The sequence below is a fragment of the Callorhinus ursinus genome, unplaced genomic scaffold (genome assembly GCF_003265705.2).
Source record: "Callorhinus ursinus isolate GAN/ISIS: 27379988/994484 unplaced genomic scaffold, GSC_fseal_2.0 scaffold13, whole genome shotgun sequence".
Taxonomy (NCBI): domain Eukaryota; kingdom Metazoa; phylum Chordata; class Mammalia; order Carnivora; family Otariidae; genus Callorhinus; species Callorhinus ursinus.
Window position 1 is genome coordinate 7974084 of NW_027397075.1, and position 24285 is coordinate 7998368.

Below are 24285 nucleotides of genomic sequence, written 5' to 3' on the forward strand. Positions count from 1 at the left end.
GTTTTTCCATTCCTTTGTGTCTTCCTCAATTTCTTTCATGAGTATTTTATAGTTTTCTGAGTACAGATCCTTTGCCTCTTTGGTTAGATTTATTCCTAGGTATCTTATGGTTTTGGGTGCAATTGTAAATGGGATCGACTCCTTGATTTGTCTCTCTTCTGTCTTGCTGTTGGTGTATAGGAATGCCACTGATTTCTGTGCATTGATTTATATCCTGCCACTTGACTGAATTCCTGTATGAGTTCTAGCAGTTTTGGGGTGGAGTCTTTTGGGTTTTCCACATAAAGTATTATATCATCTGCAAAGAGTAAGACTTTGACATCTTCTTTGCTGATTCGGATGCCTTTGATTTCTTTTTGTTGTCTGATTGCTGTGGCTAGGACTTCTAATACTATGTTGAATAGCGGTGGTGATAGTGGACATCCCTGCCGTGTTCCTGATGTTAGGGAGAAAGGCCTGTTTTTCCCCATTGAGAATGATATTCATTGTGGGTTTTTCATAGATGGCTTTTATGATATTGAGGTATGTACCCTCTATCCCTATACTCTGAAGAGTTTTGATCAAGAAAGGATGCTGTACTTTGTCAAATGCTTTTTCTGCATCTATTGAGAGGATCATATGGTTCTTGTTCTTTCTTTGATTAATATATTATCACATTGATTGATTTGCAGATGTTGAACCAACCTTGCAGCCCAGGGATAAATCCCACTTGGTCGTGGTGAATAATCCTTTTAATGTACTGTTGGATCTTATTGGCTAGTATTTTGGTGAGAATTTTTGTATCCGTGTTCATCAGGGATATTGGTCTGTAATTCTTCTTTTTCATGGGGTCTTTGGTTTTGGGATCAAGGTAATGGTGGCCTCATAAAATGAGTTTGGAAGTTTTCCTTCCATTTCTATTTTTTGGAACAGTTTCAGAAGAATAGGTATTAATTCTTCTTGAAATGTTTGGTAGAATTCCCCTGGGAAGAGCCATCTGGCCCTGGGCTTTTGTTTGTTGGCAGATTTTTGATGACTGCTTCAATTTCCTTAGTGGTTATAGGTCTGTTCAGGTTTTCTACTTCTTCCTGGTTCAATTTTGGTAGTTGATACATCTCTAGGAATGCACCCATTTCTTCCAGGTTATCTAATTTGCTGACATAGAGTTGCTCATAATATGTTCTTATAACTGTTTGTATTTCTTAGGTGTTGGTTGTGATCTCTCCTCTTTCATTCATGATTTTATTTGGGTCATTTCTCTTTTCTTTTTGATAAGTCTGGCCAGGGCTTTATCAATCTTGTTAATTCTTTCAAAGAACCAGCTCCTAGTTTCGTTGATCTGTTCTACTGTTCTTTTGGTTTCTATTTCATGATTTCTGCTCTGATCTTTATTATTTCTCTTCTCCTGCTGGGTTTAGGCTTGATTTGCTGTTCTTTCTTCAGCTCCTTTACGTGTAGGGTTAGGTTGTGTATTTGAGACCTTTCTTGTTTCTTGAGAAAGGCTTGTATTGCTATATACTTTCCTCTTAGGACTGCCTTTGCTGTATCCCAAAGATTTTGGACAGTTGTGTTTTCATTTTCATTGGTTTCGATGAATTTTTTAAATTCTTCTTTGATATCCTGGTTGACCCATTCATTCTTTAGTAGGATGCTCTTTAGCCTCCATGTATTTGAGTTCTTTCCAACTTTCCTCTTGTGATTGAGTTCTAGTTTCAAAGCATTGTGGTCTGAAAATATGCAGGGAATGATCCCAATCTTTTGGTACCAGTTGAGACCTGATTTGTGACCTAGGATGTGATCTATTCTGGAGAATGTTCCATAGGCACTAGAAAAGAAGGTGTATTCTGTTGCTTTGGGATGGAATGTTCTGAATATATCTGTGAATTCCATTTGGTCCAATGTCATTTAAAGTCTTTATTTCCTTGTTGATCTTTTGCTTAGATGATCTGTCCATTTCAGTCAGGCGGGTGTTAAAGTCCCGCACTATTATTGTATTGTTGTCAATGTGTTTCTTTGCTTTTGTTATTAATTGGCTTATATAATTGGCTGCTCCCATGTTAGGGGCATAGATACTTAAAATTGTTAGATCTTCTTGTTGGATAGACCCTTTAAGTAGGATATAGTGTCCTTATCTCTTATTATAGTCTTTGGTTTAAAATCTAATTTGTCTGGTATAAGGATTGCCACCCCAGCTTTCTTTTGGTGTCCATTAGCATGGTAAATGGTTTTCCACCCCCTCACTTTCAATGTGGGGGTGTCTTTGGAACTAAAATGAGTCTCTTGCAGACAGCATATCGATGGGTCTTTTTTTTTTTATCTAATTTGATAGCCTGTGTCTTTTGATTGGGGCATTTAGCCCATTTATATTCAGGGTAACTATTGAAAGATATGAATTTAGTGCCATTGTATTGCCTGTAAGGTGACTGTTAGTGTATATTGTCTGTGTTCCTTTCTGGTCTATGTTACTTTTAGGCTCTCTCTTTCCTTAGAGGACCCCCTCAATATTTCTTGTAGGGCTGGTTTCCTGTTTGCAAATTCCTTTAGTTTTTGTTTGTCCTGGAAGCTTTTTATCTCTCTTTCTATTTTCAGTGACAGCCTAGCTGGATATAGTATTCTTGGCTACATATCGTTCTCATTTAGTGCTCTGAATATTTCATGCCAGTCCTTTCTGGCCTGCCAGGTCTCTGTGGATAGGTCTGTTGCCAATCTAATGTTTGTACCATTGTAGGTGACAGGTCTCTTCTCCCGGGCTGATTTCAGGATTTTCTCTTTGTCTCTGAGACTCGTAAGTTTTACTATTAGATGTCGGGTGTTGACCTATTTTTATTGATTTTGAGAGGGCCTCTCTGTGCCTCCTGGATTTTGATGCCTGTTTCCTTCCCCACATTAGGGAAGTTCTCTGCTATAATTTGCTCCAATATACCTTCTGCCCCCCTCTCTCTTTCCTCTTCTTCTGGGATCCCAATTATTCTAATATTGTTTCATCTTATGGTATCACTTATCTCTCGAATTCTGCCCCCATGATCCAGGAGTTATTTCTCTTTTTCTCAGCTTCTTTATTTTCCATCATTTGGTATTCTATATCACTAATTCTCTCTTCTGCCTCATTTATCCTAGCAGTTAGAGCCTCCATTTTTGATCGCACCTCATTAATAGCCTTTTTGATTTTGACTTGAGTAGATTTTAGTTTTTATTTCTCTAGAAAGGGTTTCTCGAATGTCTTCCATGCTTTCTTCAAGTGCAAGTATCTTTAAAATTATCATTCTGAACTCTAGTTCCGACATCTTACTAATGTCCGTATTGATTAGGTCCCTGGCGGTCAGTACTGCCTCTTGTTCTTTTTTTTTTTTTGGAGGTGATTTTTTTCCATCTTGTCATTTTGTCCAGAGGACAATAGATGAGAGTACAAATGCTAATAGGGTAACAACGACCCCAGAAAAATATACACTAAACAAATCAGAAGAGCCTGAGACCAGGGGAAAGAAAGAAAAAAAGAAAAAGATACAAACAAAAAACAGAATATGATCAAATATGATCAGGCTGGTGCATAGATAAGTGCCACACCCTATATTTTGGGTGTGTTTTGGTCTGTTAGAAGAAAGTGCCTCCCAAAATTTTAAAGAAGGATATGTACAAAAATAAGGGTAAATACGATGAAGGGATGGATATGACTGTAAAGATGAAAATTATAGAAGGAATTGATAAGTTGGTTGAAAAAAGAAAGAAGAGGATTTAAAAAAAATAAAAGGGAGAGAATGTGTTCAGGCAGGAGACTAGAACAAAGCCATACACTAGAGATTTAGGGTATACTTTGGTCTGTTAGAAGAAACTGGATCCCAAAATTTTAAAGAGAGAACTTATATATATATATACACACACCAAAAATAAGGTTAACTCCTATGAAGGGATAGAATATGACTCGAAAAATAAGATTTTTTTAAAAAGGGGATTGATAAGATGTTGGTTGAAAAAGGGAAAAAGAAAAATTAACTTTGAAAGACTAAAGAATCATGGCAAAAAAGCCATGAATACTATGTGCAGTATTCCCCGCACGCTAGAGTTCTCCCGTTCTCATTGATCTGTAAACTTGGTCTTGGCTGGCTGCCCTTGCTGATCTTCCGGGGGAGGGGCCTGTTGCCGTGGTTCCCAAATGTCTTTGCCGGAGGTGGAATTGCCCCGCCCTTGTCGGTCCAGGCTAAGTAATCTGCTCAGGTTTGCTCTCAGGAGCTTTTGTTCCCTGCAAGCTCTCGGTACAGCTTTGGAGGACGAGAGTGAAAATGGTGGCCTCCGATCTCCGCCCGGAGGAGCTGAGAACTCAGGGCCCCGCTCCTCAGTGCACCCCCAGAGAAAAGCGGTCACTCCCATCTCCCCAGTCTCCGGCCGCACTCTGTGCTCACCCGGCCTGTGACCGAGCGTTTCTATCTCTGGCACCCGACCCCACGTGGAGTCTCCAAACCCAGCAGATCCCTGCGGTGCGCTCCCGCGCCGCTCCTCCCCGGGAAGGAAGGGGAGTCTCCCCGGATCTGCCGCTTGTTGGGTCCCTGCTGGAGGAGCCGTGCCCCGACTGGGCCGCAGATCACAGTTTATGGCAACCCCGAGCTGAGAGCCCACGCCTCGGCTCCGTCTCTGCAGCCGGCTTCCCCGCTCCGATCCCTGGGAGCTCTGCTGCACTCAGGCACCCCCGGTCTTTCTGTGACCCCGAGGGTCCTGAGACCCCACTGTCCCGCGAGGGTTCCACTCCCCGCTTAGCCACTGGAGCGACGTCCCTCAGCGGAGCCAACTTCTCAAAGTTCCGATTTTGTGCTCCGCGGCTCTATCACTCACCAGAAGCGGCCGGTGGAGGCCCCTCCCCCGCCGTCTATCCTCCTGAATATCGCCTCGGATTCACTTCTCCGCACGTCCTACCTTCCAGTAAGTGGTCGCTTCTCTGTTCAGAGAGTTGTTGCTACTCTCTTCTTCGATCTCCTGTTGAGTTCGTAGGTGTTCAGAATGGTTTGATCCCTATTCAGCTGAATTCCTGAGACCAGACGAAATCCAGGTCTCCTACTCCTCCGCCATCTTGCTCCTCCTCCTCTCTCAAGGCTCTTAACTGAGTTTCCATATCCAGAGACCTTTGGAGATGGTGAAAACCCGAGAAATATACCGTGTAGGCCGTGTAAGCATCAGCACAGCAACCACAATAAGGAACATTGGAGATGCTCTGTGTGGGTGACTTTGACAGGCACACAAACCTCACCTTGATGCCATATCCCCAAAGGGAGTTAATGATCAATGACCATTGTGATGCCCCAGCAACCGAGTGACTTTGACCCTCCTATGTCCACGGCACACTATTCATTCAGAAATGAAATGTTTCTAGAGGAAGAAATGAAATCTATCCCAAGCATAGATTCGCAATAAAGGGTTTAACTGCTTCTTCATTGGCCTATGACCAGATGGTACCATAAAAATTAGACTTATTTATCTCCTTCCTAATTTTAACTAGAGACATATTTGGAACAATAATGGAACAGCACTTACTTAAGAAACAGATAAAATCCATAAATATCCTGTAGGGCCATTGACTTTCACTCTGTGCTTGAGAGCACTGAGGGTTTTCATGGGCGTAAGTTTGCAGTGAATTTCCCAATCGGTCCCCTGAGAGTCAGAGTTGCAGTGTTTATTATCAGTCTGACGCCAGGATTAGAACAAGGTCAGTGGTGCCAGATTCGTGCCTGACAAGCCGTGAATCGCTCCAACCAGGGAAAGTCAAATGTCAAGAGAACCGTCAAAGTTGAAATAAGACATAATGAATGGCTTGCTGGTAAGTCAAACGCTGATGTCACAGAACCTGATGGGGGAATTACAGAATGGATACACACTGGCCCCAAATCCCTTTCAGCCTATGATTCTGTAAACACTTATTTGGAAAGGCAATATAATATCCATATAAAATCACCCAGTCTACTACCTTAACAGAATTGTTTTCAGTTGAGGTATTACCTTCTGGGCCTTTTTCTTGCAGACACATTGCTTTAAATATATTTAATAGGTGGTTATATACACTTTTATATTCCACTATTTTAATTTACATTATATTTTGAACTTTTTTTCATGCCATTACATAATCGGGTCCTCACATTTAATTTGTGCATAGAATGTCATAGTCATTTTTAAGCCATAATTCATTACGTTATTTTCCTAATGTCAAAATGTTCCTTTCTTGCTGGTACATATAATGATGGAAGGAACATATTCATGCCCCCCCTTTTTTTAATTGTCTATTTGCAACAAACTCTTAGATTTGGATTTGAAGGGTTAATGGTTATAAACATCGTCAGGAGTCTTCATCTATAGTGTCATATTAACGCCCAGAAGGCTTGTTTCCATCTAAAAGTACTATCAATAATGAATCAATGTACCAATTTTAAAACAGTCTAGAAGCTTTGAGCATTAGTGTTCTTTCTGCTGTTTTAGAAGATGCATCTCACGGTTGCCTTAGAATTCCTTGGAATAGTGAAAATGAAAAAAAAGGGAGTTGTCTTTTCATCTTTTTTGGCCATTTAACTGTTTTTACGTATAACTTTTAATGGACAGTTTATATATCTTAGTAATTTATTAAAACTTTGTAATATTTCACACACACAAAAAATGTCCTAAATATAGCAGCATGGTTGAGACCAAAGGCTTTGAGCTCAAATACAACAACAGATCTCTCCTAGCTCTGTGGTCTTGGGAAAGCTATTTACACTTTTTAAGGGGCCACACTCCTCCCCTTTAAGTAATGGCACTGACCTCACCAAGTTCAATGGTATAATGTATGAGAACTGCTAAGTATAGTACCCACTGGTAAGTACTCAGCAAGTATCACAGATCATAACAGTGATAAGAGTCTCCCTAAATTGGGATTTATTCTTGTTCATATATATACTTTTTTTAAAAGAATCATTTTTTTCTTTTTTTAATTGCTTAAATCTGGATTCTGCTAACTGTGGCCCACATTGCCCTGTTGGCTGTTTTTGTCAATAAAGTTTTATTGGAACACAGACACATCCTTTCATTCACTGTGTGTGTCTAAGGATGCTATTGTGCTGCAGGGGCAGAGTGGGGTAGTTGGGACAGAGACCATAGGGCCCACAGAGCTGAGAATATTTACTAATTCGACCTTTTCAGAAAGATTGGTGATTTTTGGCTTCAATAGTAAAAGTACAACATGTTCTCTTAAAGTAATTCCAACAATATGGAAAAATTTAACATAACTCATCCCTCTCTATCCTTTAAGAACTTTCTCTTTGTAAAAAAAAAAAAAAGGTCATGTTTCTAAAAAATAGGGGTTTTTTTCTCTTTCTGGGTTAGAAAGTCCTTTTTCTCTCTTGACCTCCAAAATGGAAGCACGCCTTATACCTCTACTATACCTCTGTTGCTTTTTTCTTCTGTAAATTAGAACATACGTTCATTATATTGCACTAATCTCAATGTCCAATTAATTTTTATACAACTGTGTGACCACCACTCAGATCGGAGTTGAGAACATGACCAGTACCCCAGAAAACTCCCGTCCAGCCAAGATTCCCCCCAAAGGTGACCACCATTCTGACCTTCATGAATATGGATAGGTTTTGCCTCCTTCTGAACTTCAAATAAATGGTAGAATCATACAACAAGTATTCATTCATATCTTTTAGGACATTAATCCATATCAATACATATAACAAACTCCTATTACTGCATGGTATTCCATTGTTATGAATATACTGCAGTTTATTTATACATTTGCTATTGGTGGACATTCCTTGTACCTTTTCGGTGCATGTAGGCACTTGTTTGGGAATATACCTATGAATGAAATTGCTGGGTCACAGAATGCGCATATACTCCGTTCTAGTGGATATTTCCAAACAATTCTCAGAGAAAGAAGGACCAGTGTACACTCCCATCAGTAGAGCGTGTGGTTCCTGTAATTTCTGAGTGCCCCGTCTCTCCCTTCCAGGAGAGAGGTAAAGTGGTCTTATGTCACTGAACGGTAGGTGTGTTCACCAATGCCTGTGGTCGGTGGTGGTTGTATGATCATCGCCCCTAGTTTAGAGACCCCAATTCCTTCTCCATCTCCCTGCTTGTGTAGAACGGAGCAGGAGGACTGTGGTGTCTACCCCACACACTTTGACTTGGCATCTGAATCAACCACGCCCCCATCCCCCACTCCCCCTTTATCCCTGGCAATGGTCTCACCTCATCTGTTGCTTCTGATTTGGGAGAAGGAAGAGGAGGGCAGAGGAGCACCTACACCTGTAAGGGGGGAGAGGGCTACCATCAGGGAGGTCTGAGCGCACTCTTCAGTTGTAACCCACCCTCTCCATGAAAAGACAAACTGGTCTTCCTTCCACTTTGGTTATGGACAGCACTGCCAGCAGATAGAGGGTCCTTCCTATACAGGTCCCATTTCCCCTGGTCTTCCCCCTTCTCCATCTTCACTCACATCATCCCTCCTTCCTCTCCCCTTTGCTTTCCTCCCCACCCTCTCCTCCACGCCACAACCAAATCTTGAGTGCCCTTTAAGTCTCTGCACTGTTCTGGACGATGGGGAATGCAGATAAAATGGGCAATCGATGTGATCCCTTTGCTTAAGGTCCCCACAGTCTCAGGAAGCTTGTTGACCAAAAAGAAAGGAGCCGCAAAGTGGGGATGCCATTTTACCTGCTGAAAGAAAGAAAGAGCTTTCTCAACCTGGGATGTGGGATTATTGCTCTCCTTTGCTTTTTCTTCCCCCTTCCACCTACAGCCTTTTAAAATGCAAGGACCCCTTTGTGACATTAAAAAGTCCTCACACTCTTACATGATGAGTCATAGGAGTTTCAGGGCGGTCAATGGAGAAAATGTGCAATTGTCAAAAAGTTACTGTGAATTCATTTATGCTCACCAGTACCTATGCCTTCCGAATCATGGCAGCTTGACCATCTCTAGGCGTGTGAAGCAGATGGATGAAGCAGGCTCCAGAGGTGCTTGGCATACACAGGATTCACCCGTGACATTTTTCTGCAGCCTTACTCCAGAGAATTGGTTCTCACCAACCCGGCCCTCTGTTGGAAAATTGTGACCACTTACGTTGCCTGGTGTCTGATGGGGCGGCCCAACCTCTGCGCGCTTCTTCCTTTTTCTTTCTCAAGAGACACAGGTTGGGGACCTGCGCGCACAAAATTCCCCAACTCCAAATTGCACGGTTGATCCGGTGGCCCGCGAAACCCCAGCCAGATGGCGACAAACAGCAGTGCCTGCTGTAGGCCTCGGACTCCGTCCACAGAGCAGAGACCTTGGCTGGAAGGTAGTAGTAACACATTAATGCCAAAGACAGCCTGTCTCTGCATCTAACTGGATCCTTTTAAGCTTAGCCCTATTTTTATTTTGCTTTTGTGACTTCTCAGCATTATACCGAAATGGAATATTCTGACATTTAAATAAGGGAGATGCATCTTCCAGATTTAGGCTGTGTGTGTCCAGAATCTTGTACTATCCCCACCACCACCAGAGAAGGTTTTTTTTTTTTTTTTCTCTCCAGCAGATTGTTCAGGGACCCTCATAGGTCATGGATACAGAGGTCCTAGGCTCCAGAATGCTATTATTTCCAGATCCAAGGTCACTTGGCTTTAGAATCAAGAGTGTAAAATTGATGAAGCTAAGGCACCAAGGTCCGTAATCGAATGGTCTGGCTGACCATACTCTGTTCCAAGTCCACAGACTACATCCTAGATCTGACCAGCAGCTTCCTTCCAGGACAACTGGGCAAGGAGAGTACGCCCTCACTCTGGGGACTGCAGTTCAGAGCTCACAGAGACCGAATCTGTTCTCATCAAGAACACCAGCCTGTCAATGATGGTGCCCTAGATTCCCTACAAAGAGAATTGTTCCTTTGCCATTTCTAATTCCATTCGGGCTTCTGAGAAACCTGAAGTGCCCAATCCCTGAGCAAGACATGAAACAGGCTTGAAACGGGGTCAGTTCCTCTCTTGGTGTTCACAGCCAACCCTAACGGGATCAGCAGCAACATCATCCTGACGTCTTTTGGCTATAGATGGAAGTTGGTTCCCCATGGGGAACCACCAAACTCTATCGCTAGACTCTTTGATTGGAACTTGCTTGTCCCAAGAATCAGCCTTGATTTCTGGGCTTCAGACATTCTTCCTGACCCCTCTGCTTGGGGCTTCACATATTCCTTCCTCTCTCAGGCTTTTGCTGATGCTCAGAACAGTGAGTAACACAAGCTAATCAAGAAGAGGAGCCTTGTGTCATCAGCAGTCAACACAGTTGTACAAACCCCCTACTGTGTGTCCAGCCCTGCACCAGGGACTGGGGATTCAAAAAGAATATGGCAGGATGTCCACCCTGAATAAACTCACCTCCCGATGGGGAGGACTTAGAAGCAAACAGTGATTAGACTCTAGTGTGACAGATTCCCTATTGACGAGAAACCCAGGATGTTGTGGAAGAAGAAACCATGGTCTCATACCCACATCCTTGTGCATTCAGGGAAGACTTCCTGGAAGTGGAGACCTCTGAGCTGCACTCCAGAGGTAGCCATCGGCAAGATTTCAGCATATCATGCAGCTGGTGTATCCAGTGTAAATTGTTATGGGTGATGGTGATATGGATGACAATTCACATTGCATCCTTATCAGTGACTTCCTGCAAATGGGTTTCTCTCTGGTCAGTCACCTGTCTTGGGATCAGGAGAGGTTAATCTGCATGTCCTGCCTGCCTCTGAGACCAGGACAGGGCCCAAAAGTGACCATGTCACTGGGATGGAATTTACTGGAGACTGCCACACTGTATCCCTGTCCTTCCCATCTGCCACCTGCACGCACCTGTAACAGCCTGCCTTATATTATGTGTGAGAACACAGCAACTGAAGACTCTTAGGTCCAGCAAGCATACAGCTGGTCTCCTCCGATGCCCCCCCATTCTCAGGACACCCCAACTCCTCAGCACAAAAGCCGAGTCCTTTGCAGTTGGCCCCTCCTTTCATCGTTTCTTCCTTCCCCCAAATTCTGAACCTCTCTCTGATGTCCAAACACTCCCTGTGCAGGTTCAGTCATCTCACCTGGCCAGAATGACTGGCTTGCAGGATGCTCTCTCCCACAGGACTCTGAGCTCGTGGAGCCCAAAGACTATACACGATTCGCCTCCATATAAAAATACAGAGATGCTGCTGACTGCGTGCTCAGTGCTTTAGAAATGTTCTTGTCTCAGTGAATGAATAAGTGAGCGAATGAATGTGGGTAAAACCAAATGAAGTCCTCAGAGAACCCAAAAGCATGACCAGAAATGAAATAGGACATCAAAGCCAGCCTCTCAAAACCACACACGCCATCTCCCCATTACCAACACTGTGTAGGGTCAGAGGCTCTGGCCGGAAACCAAGAGAAACTCTTAAGTAGATGCGTGCCCACAAGGGTCTGTGTGTGGTCTGATTCTAGAAGATGCATGGCAGCCCATTCTCAGGCCCTGGATGGAGCCTAAAGGTTCAAAATGAACTTTTTACAACGGACCTCGGGGGAGAAATGCTCAGGAAGTCTGAAGGCTAGTCACATGGCATGCTATAAAATCCTTCCCTCAAGCAATCCCCTTAGCTCTCAGACAGTCTTGCAGAATAGGATGAAATCTAATCTGAAAACCTACTGCAGTCCCTCTGGAAGTGCAGAGAATGAGTCTGAGGGCAAATAAGGAACTGATTTCTCTTACTTTGTACGTAACAGATTCGTCTTGGAGGGCTAAGCCTTCTCTCTGGACATGCCTTCCTGGAATCACAGACTCCACGGCTTGGCAGGGCAGAGGGAGGGGTGTGTGATACACACACACACACCACCACCACCACCACCACCACCACCACCACCACCACCACCACCCCGGCCCCCTGGCTGCCCTGGCTTTTGGCAGCAAAGAATGGCGGATCCAGTGATACTTACTGAGTAAGGAGTGTATGCCAAGCACGAGGTACGTGCAGCCTCATTTAATTCCAGCACGACTCGTATGAGCTAAATACTGTTGTGCTCCACTTGGTAGACGCCAGAGAGACTGATGCCTCTCTCTGCCTCATCTGTAAAATGGGTATGATAATGGCACCAGCCACATGGGGTTGATATGAGCGCCGCATGGGTTAATTTTCAAAAATCCTAGTACAGTCCCGAAATGGAGTGGAATTTATGTAATTTTGTTAAATAAGAGAATAGGAAAATAGATTAAGAAAGGAATGAGTGGATGGATAGGTAAGTAGAATCTCTGGGCCAAGGTCAAATGGGTCGTAGGTGTGGAAGGCAGTTGAGTGCAGGCAGACAGACTCTCACCCTACCTCCTGTGGCATTCCAGACCTGCCAGGATGACGTGCCATGCTCCCCAAACCCTTCGGGGAAGGGTGCTCCCTTTTGGGGCTCATTCTGGTGTTTTCTACCTAAAACATTCTTTCTTGTGATTTCCGGGACAGTGTCTACTTGCATTTTCATCGACTCCTTTTTGCAAACAAGAAACGCATGGCTCGTACCTTGTGAGTGAGGAGCTGGATGCGTATCACGCAGCATCCAAGCAGCTCGTGGAAGCATGTGTCAGGCATAGGCACAGTGCTGTCTCAATTATTCTCACATACTCCCTTTTAGATTGTACATCTTTCTGGCTCCTACCTCTCAAAGCCCCACCACTCTGCCTTTTAATGGCAACACTGGGAAGGGACAGAGCCAGGGCGCCCGCTCCGTGTGCCGGCCTCACAGCCTTCCTCAGGACGGCACAGAACCCGAGGTCCGCAGGGATACCTGTGGCAGGCAGCATTCCCCCCGTGAAGACCAGGTACAGGCAGGACTTCTGGTCAGACATGACTTCATGGCTGCAGAAGCCTTCTCGGGTGCGCAGAGCTTCCTGTCCTTAGGGGTACAGACAGAGGGAGGGGGAAGCTTCAGCATCACGCGGGGACCAGTCCTTTTGGGTGCAAACCCACAGCAGCCCAGGCCCCCTCGGCTCCCAGGGGAGCGCTTAGCTTCTGTCTTCCTAGCACAAATGAGTCTGCTCCGGGAAACAGATTTAACTGTACCATTTACCAGCTCCAGTTCACAAGACCACACTGACAAAGATCACGGCCTCTTTGTAATGGAAGAAATGGATGGCGGAATGAGCATCTTAGAGCTGCTCCTTCGAAAACTGACCTTTGCCACTTCACCCCAGCCGACGACATGCGCACTGCTCAGCCTCTTACTCCCAAGCCCATGGCAAGTTCCCTTTTGATCTGTATTTCCTTCTATTTATATGGCAGAAAAACTCACCCAGCAGATCTGAACACGTTTGCATTGCTGCCTAATTTAAGCCCGAGGATGCAAGGAAAGAAATAGAAACAGAAAATATGGATTCAGTGCTTGCTGTGTGCTGCCGGCCATGAGAAATATCAAAATCATAAAACACGGTCCCTGATCGCCCCCAAGGAGATTACAATATACTTAGTAAATTAAAAACGAAATAAGAAAGTATTTGAACTACAGTTCAGTGCACCAGTAGAAGGCCACGAGGCAGGAAATGAATAAGTGCAACATGATTGCAGCAGAGAGGCTATAACTGGGATCGAGGAATGTGTGTTTGCTGTCCTTGCGTGACACAGGTCTGGTTTACCGAATCGACTTACTCAAAGGTGTTAGGTCAGAAGGCGAAGGGAAGATCTTTATATTTGCATCATGAAAGGAATCTAATGTGTTTCTTCTACCAAGACTGACGCTGTTCTAGGCTTACAGACCCGGCTGTGTTTGGGACGACACCAAGGGGAACAGAACGTGGCACGGAGAGCCACTTCTGTGGCCTCGCACGCTCCAAAGGGAGAGGGAAGTCAACAGCATGCTGGGGTTTTGAAGGGAAGGTATCAGCGTTTCTGAGAAGAGGAAGCAGTGATGTACATGAGGCACATGGCAGGCAGGAGCATTTGGATCAGCAGCTGGGGCTGTTGGCTGCACGATGAGGTGATTATTACAGAGGCCCCCAGGACAAGTGTGACCGCGTAGTAGCCCTGCAGGCTATTGGAAGGAAAGGAACTGAGACCAAGATATCCCTTCCCATACCTGTGCCTGCACCACTGATTAACCACACCGTTCCTTGTGGGTGATGAATTTACGAAAGGCTGGGTTTCCTATTTTTTCCTCCCATAAATGTGATATTTTTTAGCCACGATAACAAAAGTTATAAACGTCTATGTGGTTGTGGTACGAAGGGAGACTCAATTGACAGGAGCCCCTTTCATGCTGCAAACACATCACGGTGCAGGATTAGAAATACATGCACACGCATGCTCACGTACACTCACGCGCAAACTCACGCACGTACTTGCTCACACATGCATGAACATTCGCACATACGTATGCACATGTGCATACGCACCCACATGCTCACACAAAGCACGACGAAGATCAAAAGAACAGGGAAGCCCTAGGTGCTGGAAAAGGACGGGAAGGGGATATTCTCACGGCACCTCTCTGTGGAAGCACAGCAGCCTAAGGGGATGTAGGGCCTAGGGGTGGAGACCGAGGCTTTCGCATCCACATGGGGGCCCTGAACTGTGCAGAGAGTAGAAAATGATACCACTGCATGAATCTGAGATCCCCAGTGAATCAGCGCATCTGTGAAAAGATTAGAAAAAACTGTCCATCAATGCGAAGAAAGTACAAGAAGTCTTGCCATCTGCTTGAAGCTCCGAGTGAGACAGTAAAACCTATAGGACTATGGAGGTCCAAGTGTATACCACCTACATGGTGTGGCAGTGACAGCCACGTTTTTCTCATACAAAAACTGGCATGTTGGAAGCCTCTGGAACCATGGCAGAAGCAAACTCAGAACCCCGCTAGAGGAACATTTCTATAGCCCAGTGTGCTTGGGGGCCCCATTGGGGTTTAGAGGGAGAGCAACCCTGCTGAAGATGAGCTCATCCTCAAAAGTTACACACATCAAAAGGAAGAAATCCACCATGAGAGCCAGCGCACACAGCAAGCAGACGAATGTGAATCCCAAGAACCAAGGTGGTGGGGAGGAGGCAGGGCACAGAATAATCTGAAAGATGGTGGGTTTGAAATTATTAAATGTAGAAAAGTTTTTTAAGACTCATAACAGAAGAATGAGACATTATGATAAAAAGAACAGGCAGGACTTTAAGATGGCCAGATGAATATCACAATTAAAATAGATTAAACGAAAGCAGAAGGCTAAATACTATTAATGAAAGAATAAATGAGCTAGAAAATAGAACTGTGGGAAGCATCTAACTGTAGGACAGAGGCATAAAGGAGTAGAAAATATTAAAACAAAGTTAATAACCTGGAGGGTAGAATGAGAAGGTTTAGAATATTTTAAACACAATTTTCAGAAGAAATGATAGAATGATCATGTGTTCTTAGGGGCATGCAGATTAAAACAGTGCGATACCACTATGTACCTTATTAGAACGGCTAAAATCCAAAACACTGACAATGCTAATAAATTCTGACGAGGACGTGGAGCAACGGGAACTCTCATTCGTTGCTGGTGGGGACACAAAATGGCATGGCCACTTCAGAAGAGGGTTTGACAGTTTCCCGCAAAGCTAAACATATTCTTACCACACAATCCCACAGTCATGCTCCCAGGTATTTCCCCAAAGGAGTTGAAAACGGATGTCCACACAAGAACCTGCACACGGATGTTGATAGCAGCATGATTCATAATTGCCAAAACTCAGAAGCAGCCAGGATGTCCTTCAGTAGATGAATGATAAACAGACTGTACATCTATGCAATGGAAATTATTCACAAATAAAAAGAAAGCTGTCAAGCCATCGAAAGAAGTGGAGGTACTTAAATGCATATAGTTCTCAGCACAGGTGTTAATATTGTGGCCACAGTTAACTGGGACCTTAAAGGAAGGATCCGGAAGATCCCTGGACTTCCCACCATGTACATTTCTAACCATGAATACAACACTGAATGGATGCCAGATGATTCTGGAACCCCTCGGTTCTAATTCTTCAAAGACAGAGCACCTCCGCCTTCCTTTGTCAGCTCTTTCTGCGACCAGTTCATATAGCAAAATGCTACAGTACGAATTATTCTGCTTATCCACTTGCTCTGTTATGAGCTGAGTACGGTTAAGTACGTGCACTTTCTGATGCTGTTTTGAAATTGATATTTTGTATCATTTTAAATTTTGTGTCATCTTTTTACAAATCAGACGATTTAAAAAATCATCACCTTAAAAAATAAAAATCTTGTTACTATGAAAGAAACCAGTCTGAAAAGACTACTATGTGCACTTTGGTTCCAGTTATGTGATGTTCTGGAAAGGGCAAAACTAGAGAAACCATCAAAAGATCAGTGGTTGCCAGGGGTTGGGATGGGGCGTGAAGAGAATTGAATCAGGGAGCACGCATGGGGGACTTTCAAGGCAGCAAGACTGTTCTGTATGATACTGTAATGATGGACACATGGCATTAAGCCTTGGGCAAAATCCACAGAATGGTACAACATAAAGCGTGAACCTAATGTAAACTCTGGGCTTTAGTATCAAGATCAGTTCATGAATTGTAAAAAACAAACAAACAAACAAACAAACAAAAAAATAAAACAAAAAACCACCCCAATGCCAGATGTTAATAGGAGAAACTGAGCGAATGGGGAGGAGTTATGGGAACTCTGTACTTTCTACTCGATGTTTCTGAAACCCTAAAACTACTCTAAAAAAATAAAGTTTACTAATTTTTTTTTCTTAAAAGGGGATAGGGAGAGTTGATACTCAAAGCAAGAATGGGTGAAATGTTTTCCCAGAATTAAAATCCTGAGTCACACATCGAAGAATGACACTGAGTCTAGAGCCGAACAAGTAATAAAGCAAGTCCACACCTACATTCCACACCAAAGACAAAATGAAAATCTAAAGAGCCATCAGAGAAAAAACACAGAATGCATAGGGAGTAGTGACAATTAGATTATTAGCCAACTTCTCAACAACTGTAATCTAGATCAGAAGAAACTCAGTAACATCTTCAAAAGGCCCAGGGAAAACAAGGATCAACTTAGATTTCTCTGTTCAGCCAAATCATTCAAGAGAGCAAACCAACCAAGAACATCACACGCTAATTTCACGAAACTGAAAAAAAGACAGCAGTATGAAAGCGGTAATTATGCTAAACTCTTCAAAAGAGAATCAAAGAAACACTTGGAGTGTTTCCTTTTACTTTTCTCTACTAATGTTTCATATTGTATCTTAGATCAGATACGCACACACAACATAGTCATACTTTTCGTTTAACATTATATGCGTCCTGTTTGATTTTCACTGTCCTTGAAGGAGAATTTTTAAAGTTTCAATCATAGTGTAAGTGCCATAGTTTAGTGAATTGCTAGACATTTAGATCAGAGAATTTCCTCCTAAATGGCAACTGGATGAAATGCACATACTAGAAAGACAAAATAATGCTAAGCACGCCTACTTTTTCTTTCCCACTCTAAACTCCACCTGCTTCTTTAACTGCCTACTGAAGTGGGGAGGTGTTTGGTTTGCAAGGGGCCATTCAGAGCTGATTGGGATGTCTCTCTTCAGTGCCTTCTGCCCTCAGTGCCCCACTAGTGGGTGGCATCTTGGAACAATCCCAGATGTTCTAAAGGAAGATGCAGGAAGAAACCAACATATTTGAGGACTGCCGTGCGCTGTGCACTGTGCCCGGCATTTCCTTCACAACAATCCTGTGAACGCTACTATTTATGAAAACTTGCTATGAGCCGGGCCCTGCACTTAGGACGTTTGCAGATGTGAGTTCATTTGGTCCTCATGAGAACTCCAGGAAGGGTGCATTGTTGTTCTGTGTATTTCACAGACGCGAGGGCTGTGGCTCTGCACTCACCCAGCTAGTAAGTGATTAAGTCTTAACTGGAATGCGAGACTTTCCGTGGTAGCAAGGTGCCAGTTTATGCCCGGTCCTGTTCCAGGCTTGAGTGGGTGTCGGGGACGTGGGCAGAGAAAAGGGGGATGGGTAGAACATAATGACAATGATTAAAAACACAAACACACACACATACACACACCCAGGGACTGCACCTGACTACACGTTATCTTGTTTCATCCTCCCGACGACAGAATCAGGTAGGTCCCGTTACCATTTGAGCTTCACCGCGCAAGTGAGCATGCGCAGACCTGGAGCGCTCAGTAAGGCTCCTGCTGGTCCCCCAGCTCTAAGTCCGCTGTGTCTGCCCCCGACCCAGAGTGCATGCCCTGCTCCTCACAGCCTGCGGCTCTTGTCTCCTGTCCAGGCGAGATGGAGGAGCTGGAGACACTGTGGCTCACAGGGATCTGCCACAACGAGAAGAACGAGGTGATGAGCAGTCAGCTGGACATCGACAACATGGCCGGCGTGTTCTACATGCTGGCGGCCGCCATGGCCCTCAGCCTCATCACCTTCATCTGGGAGCACCTCTTCTACTGGAAGCTGCGCTTCTGCTTCACCGGCGTGTGCTCCGACCGGCCGGGGCTGCTCTTCTCCATCAGCAGGGTCAGTACCGCCGCCGGCTATGACCTTAATGCAGAGGGCAGGTCCAGAAGACCTCGGGGCTTCCAGAGAATCTGGGATGCTTGACTCCTGGGTGGGGGGCAGTGTGCACATCCTCCCCTCACTCACCAACCCTTCTTGGGCTTGTCGGAAAGGAATCGAGGTTCTGCGCCTTCATAACCCAGCCAGTAGCAATCCCAGATGACTGTGCAGGCCAGAGAGGGAAGGGGGGATGGGGGTAAAGCAGGCTGGGGATGGAAACAATAGCCACAAATGAGATGAAACACAGCGAACGCCCCCTGGGTGTCAAGGTGAGGGAGCACTGGAGAATGCCTACCCCACCTGAAGGGGTCAGTCCTCCTCAAGTCCGACGGAGTATTAGCTTTTGAGAACACAAGGGCAATACTGTCGGCTCTTTTAGTTTTTAAAAGAGAAAGTAGTCATCTGATTTTATGTGAAACCTTTCAGTTTTTAAATACTAGTGACAAATTCAATTTAAAAAAAAAAAATACCATGTAAGCCAAATGCAGCAGTCTGTGGCGTCCACCATTAGCAGCCAGACATGCTCTACAACACCACTAAAATCCCTGCACAGGACGTTACAGTTTATGAGCGTGTGCAATGCGACAGAGCCTCAGATGACACAAAGACATGAAGAATCATGAGAAGATGCTCACACATCAAATAGAAAACCAAAGTACACATTCATCCCAGCATAAAGTACAGCATGGAACACACGTGCTCTAGTGAGCTCACACACTATACAAGGAAACCCCTCTCCTGGTGCACAATACAGCATGTGTATGTCACCATAAAACAGGACATAAAATTCATCGGTAATGACAACAATCACGGAAAACGCTTGTATTTGTGGAGCACCTATATGTGCCAGGCACCCTGTAAGGACTGTAGACTCTTCATCCCATTTAAGCTACAAACCATGTCTGTGAGGTGGGTAACCATTATTAGCCCCAGATTACAGATGGGGAAACTCAAAGTCATGACGGTAGAGAATTACCCCAGGCTGCACAGTGTTCGGTGCAGCCGGGACTCGCATCCGGGTGGTGTGGTACCAGCCAGAGCACGTGATCTTACATAAGCAACAAACATCCAATACAAGGCACACAAGAGATTTGATACAAATCATACTACACAACACATATGTGCACACAACTGACAAAATGGATGTTTACATATTCAATACAATCTTGTCACTGAGTTGCATCATACATATATATTCACTCATCTTCTAACAGAATGTAACAGTATTTATCTCGCAGTCATCTTTCTGTCCATCCATCCCTCCACCCATCCCACCCACCCACCCATCCATCCTTCCATCCATTCATCCATCTGTCCATCTATTTATCTACCTATTTCTCCCATTTACTCACCATGGAATGTTTTCACTCTAGAAGAATTTAATGAAAAACATTCGGTGTGGTTTTATATGCTAATGGTTATTGGGAAAACAAAATAATCATTTTTAAAGGAATTTGTATATTCTTAGCATTTGGTGATTTTAAGCACTTTGGAGATTCAGAAGGCACACATTAGCTTAGTGGGGAGGATTTATTTTTTCTGTTCAGTGGCACTCTTAACTTGCATTCTGTGCAAATACATATTTCCTAATTAACTTGATGGCATCTAAACACACAGATTGCTTAAAAATAACATAGTGATGCAAATAGCTAGGTATTATGCCAACTTTAAGCTAATTCTCTCCACCAGTTACTGAAGGCTTTCCATATCCAAATGACTCTGGGATTATCATGAGCAAATGCACGCTGTTGCTTTTCCTTATAAATCCTGCTTGTATCGGGAAGAGCATTTCCTCTGTCTGAGATACCATCAGGGAAGCCAAGTGGAAAGGATTGTCATTATGAGAAATGAACTAAATCCCCCATTCCCCTTCCAAGCATCTTGAGGGACAGGATTGGAGGGGGATGGGGCACACAGGAGCCAGGCATCCTGGAATCTGAACTCAGTCTCCCCTCCCTAGGGAAGAGAGGACCCTGTGTCTCATAGCACTGCAAGGACTTCCGTGCCCCTGTGGGGACTCCCAGCCACCATCACTCCTGTGTCCTTAAACGCTGCAGGGAGCCATACCTCAGCACTGACCCTCCTTCTCCTGAGATAATATCTGTCTTTTAAAATAAGTGCAGCCCGGTATGCATGAATAGAAGGGTTTCATATTTAATATACTTTCCTGCCTCTCTTGTTTGTTAGGGGAACTCAGAATGGGCTCAGCCCCTGATGCTATCCATAGCGGGGCTTCCAGATTGCTAAAAAAAATTGTTCTCCCTTTCTCATCAAGGGCTAACACATAGCTCTAAAGCTTGTCTTATGGGCACAGTCATGCATATGCCACCTTACGTGTATATTCCTTACACAGAGCAGAGAACAGAGAGAGACAAAAATGTCTTCGTTGTGCACACATAATCATTTTTTTAACAAACCTGCAGTGGGGAATTTCCAAGCCCAAGAACCCACCTTCCTACAAAGGCAAGACCACAACCCCATAGTGAATTATGGTCATGTGTGAATAAGGGCTGGACCAGATAGGTTTCCTCCATCCTCTGTTACAACCCCTGTGAGTTTGCTATGATCACACCCGTCCTGTGGATACGGAGAAACCGGGGCCCCAATGGTTGGAATGGGACCCTTTTGGCTTCACCTTAAATGTCCTTCAAACTACAGGGTTCTTCCTACTTCATGGATCATGCCAGAAAAAGGCAGGAAAGAGGAAGCCTGTCACATGTGCAGGGCTGGGTCACATGCTTCAGCCCATTTCCGAGTGTTGGTTCCTTTCCAGGGGATGTAGATCCAGGCTGCCTCTGAAATGTGCTTGCCCCCGAGGCACGTTCTTTCCTGCCCATCAGCCAGGTCTCTCCATTAACCAGCTCTTGCAGCAGCTTCAACACCCAGCCCGTGGACCTAGCTATTGCCACACAGCAGACATATGCAGCCCTCCCCATGGGCTAGATGTCCCTTGGGAAGCTTCTGGATCATGCAACAAAATACAGACCAGACCTATGGGTGCTCTTGGCCCTGCCAAAGGGGACGGCCGGGCTCGAAGAAGTCATTAGAACCCACTTTCTCCCACAGCCTTGGCCTTTGCCTTTTTAGACTTAAAAAAAAAAATATGCTCTCTGGTCTGAGGGGGGCTCTTAATTTTTCTCTCCAAAATGCTCCCCCTCTCACGTAGAAGAGAATATTCACTGTCACCAGCAAAAAGAACTGCCTCGGCTTTCAGTCATGAGGAATGAGAGAGGTCAGGGGGTCTGGGCAGAGAATGTGTCTTATGGGCACATTCATGCATATGTGCCACGAGAGGCAGATGTCAGGGGGATGGCAACTGTGTGACCTGCCCGGTGGGGTCATATGAGGGGAGACTGGGCTCACCCACCACTGGGACCAAGAGAGCAGAAGTCAGACACCGCCTCAGTCCATTAAGGCCACTATGACCAAATAGCACAGTCCAGGTGGCTTATAAACAGCAGACATTTGTTTCTCAGAGTTCTGGAGGCTGGGGTCTGAAATCAGGGTATCAGCATGGTCAGGTGAGGGTCCTCCTCTGGGCCACAGACTTCTCCTTGTGTCCTTATGACACAAGGAAGGGGGCGAGGGGGCTCTGTGGGGTTTCTCATCTAAGGGCACTAATCCCACTCACGAGCACCCCACCCTCAGGACCTCATTCCCTCCCCAAGGCCCCACCTCCTCACACCACCAACTTTTAGGGTTAGGATCTCAATGTGACTTTGGGGGAGGATACAAACGTTTAGGCCTTAGCAGATGCTCCAGGGGTCAGGTCCAGACAGACTGCAGGGAACCATGGAGGGCAGAAGAGCCCATGCCCCATCGAGAATGTTCTGAGAGTCAGGGCCCTCGAGGGGAGCAGAGCGGACTGTCCAGAGCTTTACACTCTCTCTTCAGTGAGGCTCTCATCTGGGCCCCGGTGGGGCCGAGAAGGCATCTCGTTCCCATCACCTGAAGGATGGAGCCTGAATCTCCAAGTAACAAGACGAGAAATGAGCAAGAGCTCTGCGGCCCAGGGCCCGCAGCCGAGGGAAGGTCTGGGCTGCTCCCTAACCAGAGTGAACCTTCAGTAGTAAGGGGCAGCCTGCACTTTCCTGCAGCTTTGGAACCGTGGGTGCCAGGTGCTCGTGCTAGTGTGTGTGTGGGGAGGGGAGGGCAGCAAAGTAGGGCACATTGGGGATGACCGGCAGCACAGCTCATCCGGCTCATTGTTTCTGGAGCCTCTGCTCTATCTGGGGCTTTGTTTGCACCCTTTTATCCTGCCCTCTACCCACCTTGAGAGTGTGTGGTTCCCACTTTGCAGGTGTGGAAACCAAGGCTCAGAAAGCTTAGCGGCTAATCCAAGGTCACAGAGCTAATGACAGATGGAGATGGGACTCACTTCCCGCGGGTTCCGCGTTTCTCTGCCATGCACCCCTCTTCTCGGCAGCCCATCAAGAAGATGTGTTAACTCTGTGGGAGAATGCTGCCGCCCAGGCCTGGGGGAACGGGCTGGGTCCATCACGTGGACTCCTTCCCGAGGCTTCACCAGGCACATCAGCACCTGGGAGCTGCCTGAGCTGCAGCCTGTGAGTCCCAGGGGAAGCAGGGATGAGAGGAAGCAGTCAGTGACCAGCCCCCCCCATTCCTGAGACATAACTCAGCTCCCTGACCACTTCTGTGGTCCTCCCCCACATGGACAGCCAGCTTATCTCGGCCCATGGAAGCATACTGACCTGCCCTGTGAAGGGGTGGAGGGAGGTTTTCAAAAGCTCTAGCAGGGTGATGGGAGCTCATTAGAACGAAATTACAGATTCAGAAAAAAAAAATTTAAACTCCTATTTTTATAATACTAACCAAAGGAAGAAAAGGCGCAGATCTCGTCTGACCCAGACCCACAGGAGACACACTGGTTCTCTCACCCACAGTGGCCGAGCCTCCCTAGGTCAGAGTGTAGGACTGCTCTGTTTCCTGAGCTGGGCGGGGAAGGCACGCGTTCACAGACAAGGTCCAGAAGCTCTGTGCTATGTGAAACCCACGGCGCATTGGTGTGATTGCCATGCCCAGCAGCCGTGGAAGCGGGCAGAGGGGACCCTCCTTCCGGGCAGCGGGTGAGCAGGACCCACACACCGCACAGAGGGGACAGAAGACCGGCTGCAGGAAGGTGGGAAAGGGCACGATGCCAGGTTTTGGGGAGCCCGAGCCATGCAACCCGGGGTGGGGGGGAGAGGGGGAGAGAAAGAGATGCTCAGACTCACTACTGTGTCTTCCCCATGTACCGTTCCTGGAAGGTGGAGTGCAGACTCTCTAGAAAAATGCAGGGGTGGGGGGCGGGCCGGCGGGGCCATGGTCAGCAGAGTCCACAGCTAACCGCACACCCTTTCCACCAGTTCACACTCCGGTCAGCAGCAGCCTCCAGGTTTGCCTTACAGACCCCTTCTTGGGCTGGCCCCCTGTCCGTCCTGGGAGGGCTTGTTCTGATCATCCCCTTTAGGTACGGCTGCCAAAATCTGGGGCCAGCAGTGGGGAGAGGGGGACGCAAATCACAATGTTCCCCCCAAAGCCGCCTTGCGTACCATTGCACCATGAAGTAAGAGCTCTTGAGTTACTTTGAAGTAAAAGTAAACAGCTGTTTTTAAGAAAGGAACAAGGCAGCGTGGAAAACAAGGGACCCACAGTTGGGGGTGCTTATGTCTGAGCCACCCAGAAGTCCCAAAGTCACTCTGTCCTTGGGTGAATTTCAGTGCTGCGTCACAGTGTCCTTGAGATTCTCCACTGTTCCTAAT

General features: G+C 45.7%; 1 protein-coding gene across 2 annotated transcripts in view; it reads left to right on the plus strand.

The window, feature by feature from the left end:
- GRIN2A (glutamate ionotropic receptor NMDA type subunit 2A) overlaps positions 1 to 24285 on the plus strand; it is a 375068-nt gene that overhangs the window by 338889 nt on the left and 11894 nt on the right. For both annotated transcript variants that reach the window (XR_012380451.1, XM_073899525.1), the window contains exon 13: positions 18246 to 18484. Coding sequence is in view for 1 of the 2 variants with exons in the window: in XM_073899525.1 (XP_073755626.1) it covers positions 18246 to 18484 (239 nt within the window). In the remaining variant the exon portion in view is untranslated. The remainder of the gene's footprint in view (positions 1 to 18245; positions 18485 to 24285) is intronic.